The sequence below is a fragment of the Oncorhynchus kisutch genome, linkage group LG7 (assembly GCF_002021735.2).
Source record: "Oncorhynchus kisutch isolate 150728-3 linkage group LG7, Okis_V2, whole genome shotgun sequence".
NCBI lineage: Eukaryota > Metazoa > Chordata > Actinopteri > Salmoniformes > Salmonidae > Oncorhynchus > Oncorhynchus kisutch.
Genome location: NC_034180.2, coordinates 10,790,495 through 10,807,624, shown reverse-complemented (window position 1 = coordinate 10,807,624; position 17,130 = coordinate 10,790,495). Strand labels below are relative to the sequence as shown.

Below are 17,130 nucleotides of genomic sequence, written 5' to 3'. Positions count from 1 at the left end.
ACAGCGTTGTATGAGATCTTCAGTTTCTTGGCAAATTATCACATGTAATAGCCTTAGTTTCTCAGAACAAGAATAGACTGACGAGTTTCAGAACAAAGTTATTTGTTTCTGGCCCTTTTGAGTCTGTAATCGAACCCACAAATGCAGATGCTCCAGAAACTCAACTAGTCTAAAGAAGGACAGTTTTATTGCTTCTTAAATCCGAACAACCGTTTTCAGCAGCGCTAACATAATTGCAAAAGGGTTTTCTAATGATCAATTCGCCTTTTAAAATAATCCATTCAGATTAGCTAACACAACGTGCCATTGGAACACAGGAGTGATGGTTGCTGATAGTCATTAGTCATTTACAACATTAACAATGTCTACACTGCATTCCTGATCAATTTGATGTTATTTTAAAATGGACAAAAAAAAAAAAGAGCTTTTCTTTCAAAAACACGGAAGTTTCTAGGTGACAAGACATTTTTGAATGGTAGCGCAAGTCAAACCAATCGTCACGACGCGCCCTTTTTGGGTGAGGATCATAGCCCCCTCCCTCTCCCTCCCACCACAGGTTTATGACGGTCATAAATACCCAAAACTCTTTTCCCCACTTGGCAAAAATGAAGGTTGAGAATCCCTTTGTTACCACAGAAATATTTTTCAGTACAGTATACCTTCAAGGTCGAATAATGTAACAACATTTCTGTATTCAAACCACTTGAAATGGTTGGTGGACACTTATGTCAAGTTTGTTTAATTTGGTGAATCTCATGAAGGACATGAAAGTCTTTTTGGTTGTGTACACTTTTCAATTATGGGGTTTGCATCTGAAGGTTGTATAAAATATGAAACTATTTGAGAAGATGTAATGCGATTTTAGCCTTCTAAACGAGATATGAAAACAATTAAGGTTTTAACTAGTCAGTGGCCACACCCCCGTGAGCACAGACATTACGCCCAAACATCATGGAATCGCCCCCCAAGGCAAGTGCTTCTAAAGGACTCCCGACCAAATTTACATTAGATCAGAAAACACAGAGCTGTCGCTACATGTTGAAATGGTTGTCGATTTAAATATAGTCAAGATAAAGCCGGGACAGTTTACTAGGCAAGTCAGTTAAGAACTGTCGTTCTGCCCTTGAACAGGCAGTTAACCCACTGTTCCTAGGCCGTCATTGAAAATAAGAATTTGTTCTTAACTGACTTGCCTAGTAAAATAAAGGTTAAAAAAATTAATAATAATAATTTCAGCTCTACCGAAGGACAAGACCAGAGAAGGTGGAGAGCATTCCCACATTGTAGATTTCTTAGCCATTTCAATCTAAAGAACAATTATTCAGGCTGCAGCTGTTTTTGAGTACTTTAGTCTGGTAAACGCAACCGGTCGAACGGTACTCTGACGTATCCATTATAACAAGCTTCAACTCCGAAAGACTGATCTCTGGTGGACCAACCAGAGACTTTGTTGACAATCTATCCAGCAGACAGACCGGCAATCGCAGAGGGGGACAACAAAGGCATACACTCGTAAATTTGTAAATTGCCATTTTCAAATGAGCAGTTGTTCAAAAAGTATAAGCATTTCCAGGAGTGTAGCGTATGTATGCGGTCCACTGAATTTCCCGCTCTGGAGCTGGCCACACCCCTTTCCTTTGTCTACCAAGCCGGCATATAGGCTTAGTCCACTAGGGACTTTTCAGTGTATCATGTCAGTAACCAATGTATAACTAATTGTGTGTTTATGGAATTCTGTGATTGATTAGTTAGTAAATAAATAATTAAGCCAATTTGTAAATTGCTGATTCATGTTAGGGTTTGTGACATTCAAGAATGAGACTGAGGTAACAATACATTAATAGAACACTAAAATCAACAAGAAAATAGCTGAAGCGTTATAGTCGGGAAATTGAAAAAAAAAAAAAAACTTTCCCGTGGTGCCCAAACTTTCTAGTGAAATACTGTTCCGTGATTGTTTAATCATGGAACAATTACAGAGAATTGATTTGATAAATATAAGTCTTCACATTTTAATGACAGTAAACACACTATAGTCTTATCAATACTGAAAAGGCAAGTAAGATTACACCATATGTTGCCACTATTGAAAGTACAGTAGAGCCATCAATGATCTGCTATCAATATCCTTATGTGCTAACAAAGGCCATATTCAGTATGGATAAACTCCATGTAGTTGTCCAATAAAATATGTTTGCTTTCTGTTGCAAAACATTTTGATACAGTGTGTCCTTTTAAAAACAGGACACAAAGCGCTTTCTGTATTTTTCTTTACCTCATAGACAAGCTCGTGGTGGAAGTGAGGGACTTCTAGGTCACGCAGACAGCGTTCCGCCTCCTTCACCTCTCCCGATACAAGGTACTCCTTCAGCAGCAAGTTCATCTGAAACGCATATCAATAAAGTATGAAACAATCAAATTCTCCATCATACCATCATTCACCGCCCATGGATAACACTGCCCAATACAAATTTTACCAGTAAGGTTTCAAACCTCAACGTATCCCACTGAGCTAAAGCCTATGTCCAATAGATAAAAGATGCATCTTATCTATAGTTTCAGACATTTCTCAGCAGTGACTACCGGACATCGTTTATTTGGTAGTGCAAGATTTTTCCTGTTTAATACAGGAAGTCATGAATCGGGGGGAGGACTCCCAAGCAATCACTGGCTGGACAAGTTGGTCATTGAGCATCGTAATTGACTATTTGCTCAAACAATGTCTGCTTTGTGTGTGTAGTACTCAACCCTCATGTTTCTGTTCAGTTATGAACCGTGAGTGCAACGGGCTATGAACCGTTGGTGACTCGGGCTTACCCCAATTTTTTGGGGGCGATAAGAAATGTTGGTGGACCAACAGCCTATGTTGAGCATATAGCAAAAAAAAAGAAGGGGAAAAAAAGTCGCTGTGTACAAGACACCAGTCTGATTCTCGTCTGTCTGACTAGACTAATCTATTGTAGAGGCAGTGGGGATGGCACAGTCCATCAGACATGTGCTACTGAAATTGTATACAATTATAATACATAAGGACAATGGTGCAACACTAATATTATGTTATATATTTTCTCCTGCATTGGATAGAGGTCACTGCCTTATACATACCTACACGTAGACTACAGTCACAAGACACAAGCCTCCTTATTGTACCTAGAACTTCTGAGCAAACAGATGGAGGCAGGGCTTTCCATTTTTATGGAATGGTCTGTCTATTCATGTGAGAGACGCAGACTAGGTTTCTGAAGACTCATCTCTTCAGTAGGTCCTATGATTGTGTGTCGTCTGGCCCAGGAGTGCAAAGGTGAACGGAAAGGCACTGGAGCGACGAACCGCCTTTGCTGTCTCTGCCTGGTCGGCTCCCCCCTTCACTGGGATTCTCTGCATCGGACCCTTATTATGGGGGCTGGGTCACTGGCTTACGAGTGCTCTTCGATGCCGTCCCTAGGAGGGGTGCGTCACTTGAGTGGGTAGAGTCACTGACATGATCTTCATGTCCAGTTTTGCACCCCCTCGGGGTCGTGCGGTGGAGGAGCTCTTCGTCGGCTATTGTCAGCCTTGTCTAGCACGTTGGTTGTCTAATATCCCTCTAGTAGTGTGGGAGCTGTGTATAGTGGGTGGGGCGATATCCTGCCTGGTTGGCCCTGTCCGGGGTTATCTATGCAGCCTCCAGTATCTATGCTGCAATAGTCTGTGCCGGGGGGCTAGGGTCAGCGTTTTATCTGGTGTAATTCTCTGGTCTCTTCTTCTAATTCGCCCTCTCCCTCCCATCCCGGAGGACCTGAGCTCTAGGACCATGCCTCAGGACTACCTGGCCTGATTACTCCTGGCTGTCCCCAGTCCACCTGGTTGTGCTGCTGCTCCAGTTTCAACTGTTCTGCCTGCGGCTATGGAACGCTGACCCGTTCACCGGACGCACTACCTTGTCCCGGACGTGCTGTTTTCAATTCTCCCTCTCCTGCCGTCTAGACCTCAATGCTCAGCTATGAAAAGCCAACTGACATTTAGCCCTGAGATACTGACCTGTTGCACCCTCTACAACCCCTGTGATTATTATTATTTGGCCCCTGCTGGTCACCTATGAACATCTTGAAGGCCATGTTCTCTTATAATCTCTACCCAGGATACCGCCAGAAGATGCCTGGCCACCCCTCAGAGCCTGGTTTCTGCCTTTCTTGAGAGTTTTTCCTAGCCCCCGTGCTTCTTCATCAGCATTGTTTGCCGTTTTAGTCTGGGTTTCTGTATAAACACTTTGACATCTGCTGATATAAAAAGGGCTTTATAAATACATTTGATTCATGATTTGAAACGCAAGCAAACATTTTCGTTTTAAAATAACAAAACGACCCTTGAATAATAAGCGTAGACAATCCTAAAACAAATGATTTCAGCAACAGAAACTTTGTCAGAAATGGCTGTAATTATTTTGCCGGTTCAGCAACATGGACAGCGCGATAAACACTTGATGTTCTGTGGTGGTCGCTGCAGCAGGGAGGAGAGAGAGACAATGGGGCAGTCTTTTTTTCCCCTTCTCTTTTTTCTGCGCAGCAAGTCTGAGCCCGGTACAATAAAATTACTTGTGGTCAGACTCCCTCTAGTTATCCGTGTGTCATTTCATCAAAACAGTGCACTTAAAGCATCAGACAAGCTCAGTGCATATAGTACATTTGAATACAACACAGGATGTGTCTATACATTTTAACCAATGGATTAGTCAAAAGAACAGAGACTCAGTCAACCAAGGTTGTTGTTTTTTGTTGTTGTCGGGGACTGCTTCTGTTTCTACAGCCCAAGCCGTAAACAATCTCCTATGGAATGCACTGGCAGGAGAGAAGCCCTAGCACCCCCCAAACATCCCTCAGCTGGAGCAGGCACACTGCCGACTACCCCTCTCCATGGTGAAGCAGTGAAATGGGGGCAGGGTTCCAGCGGTTGCCAATACTGGGGGGGGGGGGGGGGGGGGGGTTTAACTGGTGCGCGATCTCACTGACGAGTGTGTGATGACCCTAGCGTGACCAGGGCTTCACCCCTGAGCAGTGAGCACGGTACTGCCAAACCATACCAATCCAGTCCTCTGGCAGACAGTGTTTAAGTGGTGGGGGGTATAATAGGCAGCCTTCCTAAAGCCCAGATTAAGAGAAGCGAGACAGACGGGCTGTGTCCCAAATGGCACCCTGATCCTATTCCTATTAAAGTGTACTACTTATTGGCTCTGGTTAAAAGTAGTGCACTATTGAGGAAATAGGGTGCCATTTGGGACAAAGCAAGATGCTCTGTAGGACTCCACTAGTCTCCTAGTCACTCCCAGCACTGACTTATCAGTCCTATTCGGGTTGTGTGTGCGATGGTACAGTATTCAATCAACCCTAGCTTAATGTTTGTGCAGTCGTCACAGGCAGCTTTGTTTACAAAAGATACTGCACACTGTGCACACACACACCCCTGTATTCAATTCTGATCACTATGCACGGCCAAAAGCACTATATAACAGTAACAGCAGGGGAATAAGGGCACTCTTACACGCATATCCCTGTATGAGCCGGTTCTTGGAGCATGTTGTCAAATCACACCCTGAAAGGGTTATTTCCAGGTCTTGTGAAAGAACACTCCAGGGAGCCTCACCACAGTACTAAATGCATATGTGAAAACGCCCTAGGGGGATACTGCTATTGAAATTGCTCTCAACACCCATACTGACTTCAAATGTAGTCTCTGGCAGAGTGATTTGATCAAACCCAGAGGCTAAATCTGCTTCCCTAATGACCCTATGAAGTAATACTACTTTTGACCAGGACCCATTGTGCTCTGGTCATAAGTAGTGCAGTATACAGGCGATAAGGTGCCACCCAAGGAGCTCCTGTTCTGGCAGGCTGTGTGGGCCGTGCCCTCTGTAGCCCAGTATAGACACACTCGATCAGGGCCCGAGGCCCAACAAGGACAGGCAGGAAGTCAAACCTGGTCTGGAGTCTGCAGGCTAGAGACTAACGTACGTTGGGTTACACAATACTCTTGCTCTGCTACATCGTCACACGCATGTGTGCAACCGTGCACACTCACACACGAGGGTGCCAAATGATCCATTTTGCTCCCTGAACTAAGACTCTTGACCACTCTAGAACATACAAATGCGCACACGCACACCTCTTACGACTTGAAAACCTGCACTCAGGTGTGTGTGTGTGCGTCCCTGTGCATCTGTTTACGTACATACATGCATGCCAAATGATCCATTTAGTTCAGGGAGCAAAGACTCTTGACCACTCTAGAATATACAAATGCACACACGACTTGAAAACCTGCACTCAGGTGTGTGTGTGTGTGTGTGTCCCTGTGCATCTGTTTACGTACATACATGCACGCATGTGTCCCTATGCCTGTGTCCCTGTAAGTGTGAGCATCAGCCTCTTTGTTCCAGGCTTTGCAGTCAGAGCCAAGCTCTGAGGGACACCGTTGTGCTGACACCAGCCTGGCAGGGCTCCCTACGGCTCTTTTCCCAGCATGAAGTTCTCTCCACCTTGTTGTGTTTACATACCACACGAGTACAGATCCAGATCACCAGGCAGGTTATGTCCCAAATGGCACCCTATTTAGTGCACTACTTTATAGGGTGCCATTTGGGAAACAACCAGACAGAGCCCATCTCTCTGCACTGAGAGTCTGGGTTCAGGTGGAGGGAACAGAAAGGTAATCTCCACTGTGTGTAAATACAGTTGGCCCACAATGGAAGGCTGCAGAGAAATATAACAAAGCTCTCCTTTGATTGGTTGTGCATGTTTCTAGCTCTGATAGATGGGTGTTAGCTGAATATAGGTTTTGTTGAATTACCATTCAGACCTGGGTTCAAATAATATTAACAGAACCCAGGCCTGTTGCCATTTATCCATATTTTGTTCTCATTAGGTGTCTCCTGTCACTTCCAACAAGGCATCACATTTCATGCATGCAGAGAGAGAACATCCGGAATGGGAGGTTGCTTGTATACCTGGAATGTTTTGATGAGTCACACAATGATACAACACTGGCATGTGATGATTGGCTGGCGGGGTGCCAGGTCCCGCCTACTTGGCAGAGACGGCCTCTTACCTCTTTGACGAGGTGTTTGACAGGTCTGAGGCCGCCTCCCACACCCCACACGTTGTCTAGCCGCACCATCTCCCTCTTCATGGAGAGGAGCACCGCCGCGCGGTCCAACGCAGCTCTGTGGGGAAGGGAATAACCGCAACAGTCATGATCGCAACCGTGACCACAACCACAGAGAGTTGCAATGAGAAAAGGGGAATGTGTCAAGTCACTGCTAGATATTGAACATGGTCACATGAATTCACAACAAAATTACTTTCTGAATAAAGTTGCCTAGTAAGACAGGGTATGTAAATGTAAATATATATATATATATATATATATATATATATAAAAAAAAAAAAAAGGAATCAGCAGTTAACTACAAAATGGACTTCCCCCAACTCATCAGAATAAATATAACAGTATAATTTGCATTGGAATTCACATTCTCAGGTTGGAGTAGTATATCTTTCACAAAAAAAATTGGAGATTCCAAACATTAGGTGAAATCAAATAAGGGTCGTTATCAGTTCTGGAGGGGGATCATTCAGTTGCTTGGAGAATGACTACGCTTCCATGGTGAGAAGACGCAAACATTTACCCTGGCCCTTCATCAGGCGGTTGTTAAGTGCTTAACTGACAACATCAGCAACAGAGATATGTAACCACTTCAGGCTGCTTTGATGTGAAGTAGGCTTTTCCACCATGTTCCTTGTTGGCAACAGATCCAAGATCAGTTTCTTCCTTAATCCTTAGAGAATACTGATTGTGAGCAAAACTGACAGGGGCAACCTCATCTGAATTCTCCTCACCCTAAATGACCAACATGAACTAATTCTCCCTGCCTTCTGCACATGATTCATATCAGTGTCTAAATGTTGCTGTCCATTTGTCTGTGCCTGTCTGTTGTTTGTCCGAAGCACTACTTCACTACTTTAGCCCTAAAAAAAGTATTCAAAGGACTTAAAAAGTTGTTTGAATTTAAATCACCCCTCCACCAATCAACGCCCATCTTTTTTTATTATCCTAACCCTCACCTAGCGTGGTCACAGTCCACCTTGCCTTTGTAGCGGTCCAGGAATGCCATAGGTAGAGCGTGGTCGGCGATGGCTCGGGCAATAAACTGTCCCAGCATCTGTAGAGTTGGAGAGAATTAAAAAGTCAAACTAGAGTAGATGATCGGTTATTCTCTTTAAATTAGAGGGTTGGGTTTAAAGCAGCATGACAAATTATAATTTGTCTGAAAGAAAAATGTACAATGATTGCATACCAAATGGCACCCTATTTATTCCTTATATAGTACACTACTTCAGACCAGAGAGCCATGGTCCCTTGTCAAAAGTAGTATACTAAATAGGGAATAAAGTGCCATTTGTGATGTAGCCCAAGAATTTTTCTAACAAGTCCTTCCCCCATCCAGTACCTGTGGAGCCTCTGGCGTGTCCAGCATAAGGTCGGGCAGCTCTTTGAGGATCTTGTCGAAGGCGCGTGCCATGTCGGACTCCGAGAGCTCCTTGCCGACCAGGTCACGGAGCAGCCTGGAGGTGAGCTCCCGGTGGCTGGCCTTGCCCTCCAAAGACAGAGACACAGCCAGGCTGGAGAACTCGTACTTGTGGTGGCCCAGGTTCAGCTCCCTCAGCAGCATCTGGGAGTGGAAGAGGGGGTGGGGTGTACACAGAGAAACACACACACACAAAAGGCAGTTAACGTGAAGTAAAATGACATGACCCTGCATGGTTTTGAGACAAAACAGTAAAAGGAAATAGATGCACCGCCACCTAAAGACCTTCTCAAATAACCAACCCTCCATCCAACCTCTTCCTCTCTTTAGTGCAACGTCAAACACATACTTGGACTTCTTTTGTGTCCCCGTGCTCAAAGTACTCCTGTACGATGGGGTTGACGGTCTTCTCCAGTTCCCTCTCGTCCAGCTCTGGAACAACAGTGGCATACACGGTGTCTCCCTTTAAAATGAAAGCACAGACATTGTAGGTCAGGAATAGCAATCTAATAACATCAACACGGCCGGCCCGCTCATTAGGCAGGATTAGGCTGTAATCTGAAATGCTACTGGTGCATTTGTTAAATTCAGTGCAGCCATTTTTTTATCTCAAAATCAAATCATTTCTGGGTAACAATTAAGTACCTTACTGTGAGAGTTTAATTGTCCAAAATAAATAGCTTCTTAAAACAAAAGAGCAATTTCTCAAGCAAGAGTTTTGCTAGGTCTGTCGGAGTGGTTTGAGTGGGGAAAATTAGATTTGGAATCCTTTATTGGTCTATTAACTAATTTACAACATAGTGATATGTGGAAGGGCAAAACTCCCACCTACACATTTTTTTTTTGCTAAAAAAGGGGATAATCATTTTGTTTTTAACAATTTCACAGTATTATTCTAAACTATTTTGGAAATGTGTATAAAACACAGGAAAATCACATTTGACTGCACTGGGCCTTTAAGGTATAGAGCAGGGGTCAATAACTGCCATCATATTTAGGCTGAATGGCCAGGATATGGCAAATGTAACAGCATGATAGCAGTTCTGTGCCAAGTGCTGCCGACATATACAGTCGGTGTTTAAGCAATTACTCAACGCACCGACTCCCTTTCCGGTTCTCTCCAGGTTTCAGAAGTATGCTTGACCTTTAAGAACAACCAAAAATGTTCAGGCTACACCAATGACTTGTTCTGGTATTGTCCTGCAACTCCCTTCCTTAAAAAGTAACCATTGATCTTACTTGATTGAATTTGATTACACCATTTAACTTTCACAGACCCAGTCGTGATTGATGAGTGATTACTTCCAGGAAGGGAGGAGGATGGATGAACACTTTCAAGTTTTGGACCCATGCGACCCTTACCACTCCCTTTGCTAGTAGGGATCCCAGACACACCACTACTGGGATATACTGGAGACAGGCATGTGTGTCTCAAGAGCATGGGACATCCCAAATGGCACCCTATTCCCTATAATAGTGCACTACTTTTGACCAGGGCCTTCGGGCTATATGCTTTTAGAGGTCAGTAGGGCTGCTCTCCAGTGTCACCAACTCTGTCCTAGTTACCTGCTGCCACGGCACTACTGCTCCAGTACTGTTTCTTTTAGGTTTCTCTCGAGGAATAGCCTTGGAGGCACTTTCTCACTACACAGAATAGCAAACACCTTCGACATCCACGTTTAACTGAAAGTTTTTTTATAAATAAAAAAAAAAAACTCTCGCCATCATAGGTCATTCCTAAGGTGTATGGTGGAATATACGAAATGACTCGTCATAAATGGCCTATGACAGAATAAGTCTACCTTCATGATCAAAATGGAAGATATTTCACCCAGAAAAGATCTGGCAACAGTCTATTCTGATCCCATTCAAAAAGATACAAGAGGATGTACGACTCATTATTATGGCGATGGATGTTAACTACAGGGTTGTGTTCAGTCGGCACGAAAAGGAAGAAAGCAGTCCGAAATGGAGAACTAATGGGGAGGTATCATCTGTCCAATAAGAAAAGCTGGTTTTGGTTTTCAGTTACAAAATGTTTCCTGATGAGCATGACCCAGTTGTGGACTTTGTATGGACAATATCTGCTTGTCTGGGAACATGTGGCCCCTGCATTCACCGCCAATCCCAGCAGTCACCATAAGCATGTTCATTTTCCACAACCCATAAAGTGGTATGATCCAACACGGGCCGCGACTTTGTGACGATTGGCCACTTCTGAACAAAGCTAGTCCAAAAACAGAGGTCAGCACAAAACAACTACAGAAAGAACCCAACCTGGCCCCCTCATCTAAGCTACTGTTGTCTTTGTAGTAACAATTTGGGACATGGATTGTGGGGACTCTGGTGTACATGAGAAGAGAGGGGTGCGTGCAGAGGCTCTATCGTATAGGTTGGGGTAGGAGAGAGCGCATGTCGTTTACACACTCATACCTTGCCCGTGCCCCCTCTTACCTGTGCAATCTCGTCGTAGTTGGGGTCCTTGACATCTGGTTCCTCTACCTCGTACACCATACCTGCTGCTCCCCATACACCTTTACCCCCTGCGCCACCTGTAGTGGAAAGACCACATCAACATCAGAGCTAGTCAGTTAGCACTAGAGACACGTTTAGGATAGATGGTTTTGTGAACTCAGGGAGATTATCTCAGCCATAAGCACTGCTCTATGATCAGTTTACCAGACTTCAATCCTAAACAAAAACCTATGGCCCCAGACAAACTGGTAGTAGACCACCACCGCTTACAGAGTAGATGACTTCCATCTATCTCAACCATTATTAGCATAGCACAGACCTTTCTTAGGCAGGCCCCGGCCCTTGCCTGTCCTGGACTTGCGGTCGTTGGGGACGGGGACTTTGCCCTTGGGGCTGTGGGAATCGCCATCGGCCAATTCACCCGACAGCGACTCTGAGAGCGACTCGCTGCGGGATGACGACTTGCGCACACGCCGCTTGGCCTTGGCCTTCAGCCGCGCCTCGTGGAGCGCCTTCTCCTGTGGCGTCCAGTTGCCGTTCACCTCCGCCTCGAGCGCCGCCTCGTCCTCATCGCAATAGGGATGGTCCATATCCACATCATCGTCAAAGGATAACACCCCTGCGATTGGATACAAGGACAGGCAGTGTGAGTTTAATCAATTTCATGTAAATATTAATAATATTGAACCTGCAGGAACGCACCCTGGTTGGCTTAAATACTTGTCTGCATAGTTTACTTTTGAAATTTTTATTAAACAATGTTTGCAGTTCTTCCAGTGGCCACAGGGGGACAACGACTGCAGAATGCACCTTTGACAACACGAGGTATGAATTTGTTTGTGTATCCTACATTGTTAAGTTGCAAGTTATGGGGATGGATATTCAAAGGTCTAAGGTCTGTAGAAACATGTCAACTGCCAGCACTCCTACTACAAATGACAATCAGAATCCCCAAGCAGAAGTGTGTCCAGTCACAGTCATGAGATTATAATAATTAAAGGTACAGAGAGCCAGTAAATCAAGGAAAATGCAAAACTTTCCAAGGGCTTGGAGGATGTTCAAAGACACTAATTTCCCTGACAGATAACATCACTGTAAGAATGACTTGCAGGCATGAGATAATTTGTTGTTATTTTGGCACTATGGACAATGTCTAGTGTAAATTGAGACTGGTGGCTTTTTATGGACAGGACAGCTGTTATCCTTAAAATAATGTTGACAACATCTATAAGAATTGCAGATAACACTTGTATGCAGTCGAACTGTGAAGTTAACTAAGATAATCCCTTTCATTCAATGGTCACATGAACATCTAGTTTAATGGTTAGCCAATTATCATGCCCAAACTGGCCAGTTGACACAGGCTCATATGGTACTAAACTTCATTTTGCTTGGAGTTAAGAGCGCCTTGCAAGGCAACTGGTAGTTCAGAGTGACTGCCGTATCCTATCTGCATAGCTTAAAGCTGCAATATGTAACTTTTCGGGTAACACGACCAAATTCATATAGAAATGTGAGTTTTAGTTTCCACGGGGGCTGCTAGCTAAACATGCTAACAACAAAAACAAATTACAAAAGATAGCCAATCTAGCGCAAAGGTATACATACAGTTGAAGTCGGAAGTTTACATACACTTAGGTTGGAGTCATTAAAACTTGTTTTTCAACCACTCCACAAATGTCTTGTTAACAAACTATAGTTTTGGCATCTACTTTATGCATGCAAAACAATGGTTTACAGACAGATGATTTCACTATCACAATTCCAATGGGTCAGAAGTTTAAATACACTATGTTGACTGTGCCTTTAAACAGCTTGGAAAATTCCAGAAAATTATGTCATGGCTTTAGAAGCTTCCGACAGCATTTGAGTCAATTGGAGGTGTACCTGTGGATGTATTTCAAGGCCTACCTTCAAACTCAGTTCCTCTTTGCTTGACATCATGGGAAAATCTAAAGAAATCCGACAAGACCTCAGAAAACAAATTGTAGACCTCCACAAGTCTGGTTCATCCTTGGGAGCAACTTCCAAACGCCTGAAAGTACCTCGTTCATCTGTACAAACAATAGTACGCAAGTATAAACACCATGGGACTACACAGCCGTCATACCGCTCAGGAAGGAGATGTGTTCTGTCTCCTAGAGATGAACTTACTTTGCTGCGAAAAGTGCAAATCAATCCCAGAACAACAGCAAGGAATCTTGTGAAGATGCTGGAGGAAACTGGTACAAAAGTACACAATAAAACGAGTCCGACATCAACATAACCTGAAAGGCCGCTCAGCAAGGAGGAAGCCACTGCTCCAAAACCGCCATAAAAAAGCCAGACTACGGTTTTCAACTGCACATGGTGACAAAGATCATACTTTTTTGGAGAAATGTCCTCTGGTCTGATGAAACAAAAATAGAACTGTTTGGCCATAACGACCATCGTTATGTTTGGAGGAAAAAGGGGGAGGCTTGCAAGCCGAACAACACCATCCCAATCGTGAAGCGCTGTGGGGGTGCTTTGCTGCAGGAGGGACTGGTGCACTTCACAAAATAGATGGCATCAAAAGGAAGGAAAATTGTGGATATGTTGAAGCATCATCAAGACATCAGTCAGGAAGTTAAAGCTTGGTCGCAAATGGGTCTTTCAAATGGACAATGACCCCAAGCATACTTCCAAAGTTGTGGCAAAATGGCTTAAGGACAACAAAGTGAAGGTATTGGAGTGGCCATCAAAGCCCTGACCTCAATCCCAGAGAACATTTTTGGGCAGAACTGAAAAAGCGTGTGCAAGCAAGGAGGCCTACAAACCTGACTCAGTTACACCAGCTCTGTCAGGAGGAATGGGCCAAAATCCGCCCAACTTATTGCGGGAAGCTTGTGGAAGGCTACCCGAAATGTTTGATCCAAGTTAAACAATTTAAAAAGCAATGCTTCCAAATACTAATTTAGTGTATGTAAACTTCTGACCCACTGGGAATGATGATGAAAGAAATAAAAGCTGAAATATATCACTCTACTATTATTCTGACACTTCACATTCTTAAAATAAAGTGGTGATCCTAACTGACCTAAGAATTTTTACTAGGATTAAATGTCAGGAGTTGTGAAAAACTGAGTTTAACTGTATTTGGCTAAGGTGTATGTAAACTTTCGACTTCAACTGTATAAGGTAGGAGCTTGTCATTTGTGGTAAGTTTACAAGCGAATGTGAATGAGAGACAATAAAGTTGAGATGCATGCTTGTCTGAAGGAAGCACAGTACAGGCTCTGGAGCAGCATGTGTACAAGCTGTGTATGTGTGGAGTCACTAGGGCAACAGGCCTACCTGCTCTGAGAAGCAGAGGGGCCAAGAACTGAGAGAAAACGAGGGGGGGGGGGGGAAACAAGACAGCAGCAGCTGTACAGATTCTCAAACAAGGCAGAAAGCTAACACTATACGATGCCCATCTCTTTATTGCGGGTCATGCTTTGGAGGACTCAACCTTCGCCTCTCGCGATGAGACCATAAATACCATTTGGATATCACAAAATTAAGGGGGGGAAAAAATGCTTCTTATTGTAATTTCTAAGACTAATTTTGTGCTCACTGAGAATTCTATCAGCAGACAGTGCTCTGACTGATGTGTAGCTACATTTCTCAGGTAGAATGGCAGATTAATTTTAAGCAAAACATTAAGAAATATAGCTGGCTACATTCTTTCTAGGATAAACATTAGAAATGATGACCATGCATTATTTTTGCAAAGAAGGCGTTTTTCCATTTACTTGTGGCTGGCAGCCAAATAGCATTGCACTTCTGTCGAATGTGTTGTCTAATGTATTTTCGAGCACCGGTACACACTACCAAGTGCACTATTTTTCAGATGTTGCCCTACCGGAGTTACACAGTAATAGCGTCACTGATATTAGCTTCACGACATACATACTATGGAACGACGTTTAGGACTTTTTGTCAAAAAAGATACAGTAGCACTGTCAAAGCTATACAAAAAAAGCCTGCAAACAAGCCAACACCAGTCACGAAAGATGTGTTTACAATACCCCGTTGGTAATAAAGCATTATTTGTTTGACCGCAACATCTGGGGTAGCTAGCTTTAGCTTGGTATCTAGCTAGCACCAATACAACCAGCCTGAAAACAATGACCAGTAGAAACTGTAGTCACTCAATATTCTTAGCGGTGATTTAGGAATCCTTGAGAGTAAGTTTTAGCTAGGTTGCCACTTGTTGTTCGCCTATTGAAATTGAACTTCAGTTCATGAAAATAAATAGCTAGCCAGCTACTTAACCCGGTTGCCCAAAGCTACCGTTACAAGCAGCCAGCAAGCGTCATCTGGCTAGTGAGGCTCGACTAACGGTTTGTGTTGTGAAGCTAGTCAGAATACGGCTCAAGTGGAATTTGGGGTTGCCTTCAAAATAAGTGTAATTGACAGTGATGCAAATGAATACAAACAGAATTATACCACACTTTTATTTTGAAGGCTAACCGCAAAGTCCACTATTGTGGCTAGCTTCACAGATGGGTCTGACCACCATTTATCAAATAAGAACGGTCTTACAAATTAGCGTTATTTTAGATGACACCTAGCTATATAGTTAGCTAGCTATAGCTACCGAAACAGATTATTTTGTGTTTTTCTTTTGACACGCAAAGACCCAAACGGCGTTCCATAGAAATCCTGGTTGAGAATAAAAAAGACTGAACAAATGAACAACGAAACAGCACAGCAAGTAAGTGAAAGAAATAGGTTGATTGTTTTACTGGTAATGGGGACATGCGTAAATGTCAACAAAATAACTTTTTGCTCAATGTGGTGTGTGTGTGTAACCTTTATTTAACTAGGCAAGTCGGTTAAGAACAAATTCTTATTTACAATGACTGCCCGGTAGACGCTGGGCCAAATTGTGCGCTGCCCTATGGGACTCCCAATCACAGCCGGATGTGATACAGCCTGGATTCGAACAAGGGACTGTCGTGACCCCTCTTGCACTGAGATGCATTGCCTTAACACACGCACATGGACACAGCGGTCTATTTAACTCTACTAGAATGCTTAAAGGCTGCTAAAATTTAAAATATTGGTTTTCCTTTTTTTTGGCAAGGAAAATATCAGATATCAGCCAAAAATGTCATATCAGTGCATCACTAGTCACAACAATGCCACAGATGTCTCAAGTTGAGGGAGCGTGCAATTGGCATGCTGACTGCAAGATGTCTACTAGAGCTGTCGCCAGAGAATTGAATGTTAATTTCTCTACTGTAAGCCGCCTCTAACGGCCTTACACCCGCAGACCATGTGTATGGCGCCGTGTGGGTGGATGTCACCATTGTGAACAGAGAGCCCCATGGAGGCGGTGAGGTTATGGTATTGGCAGGCATAAGCTACAGACAACGAACAGCAGCATTTTATCAATTGGCAATTTGAATGCTCAAAAATACCGTGACGAGATCCTTAGGCCCATTTTTTTTTAAAGATGCATATCTGTATTCCAAGTCAAGTAAAATCCATAGATTAGGGCCCAATGGATTTATTTCAGTTGACTGATTTCCTCATATGAACTCGGTAAAATATACATTTTAGTAATTTAGCAGATGCTCTTATCCAGAGCGACTTACAGGAGCAATTAAAGTAAAGTTCCTTGCTCAAGGGCACATCAGATTTTTCACCTAGTCGGCTCAGGGATTTGAAGCAGCGACTTTGATTACTGGCCCACCCGTCAATAAACAGCGGGACTCTTCTGCTCCCGCTTTCTCCCATTGTGTGCTATTGGCAAACTAACACGTGACTAGCTCAACTGTTCTGGGGAACTACAGTAAGCTTCATGTAAAATAATGTGACAGGTGAAATATCTCCTAGTTCACTGCAGGTGTTTAAAAATTAGCTACAAATATGATAATTTATTGATAAACTTCAAACAATAGTTTGTTTAAACTGTATTGAAAAAAACATCATGGTCATTTCCAAATACGCCGCCCATGAATGGAAATGGCGGAGCGATTTGTGCATATTGAACCTTTAGACCAACAACCAAAGTGCTTCACTGTTCTGCCATGGCAAAATATGCCCTTGTCTATTTTTGTGTGCTGTACTGGAGGGGGGGCCCC

At 43.5% G+C, this 17,130-nt stretch overlaps 1 protein-coding gene across 1 annotated transcript in view; it reads right to left on the bottom strand.

Moving 5' to 3' along the window:
- The window catches only part of LOC109894186 (programmed cell death protein 4), a 33,853-nt gene that overhangs the window by 4,688 nt on the left and 12,035 nt on the right, over positions 1-17,130 (bottom strand). The window contains exons 3-9 of the mRNA XM_020487463.2: positions 11,355-11,654; positions 11,015-11,112; positions 8,910-9,023; positions 8,483-8,704; positions 8,097-8,194; positions 7,081-7,195; positions 2,276-2,383 (exon numbers count right to left, since the gene is read on the bottom strand). Coding sequence (XP_020343052.1) covers positions 2,276-2,383; positions 7,081-7,195; positions 8,097-8,194; positions 8,483-8,704; positions 8,910-9,023; positions 11,015-11,112; positions 11,355-11,654 — 1,055 coding nt within the window. The remainder of the gene's footprint in view (positions 1-2,275; positions 2,384-7,080; positions 7,196-8,096; positions 8,195-8,482; positions 8,705-8,909; positions 9,024-11,014; positions 11,113-11,354; positions 11,655-17,130) is intronic.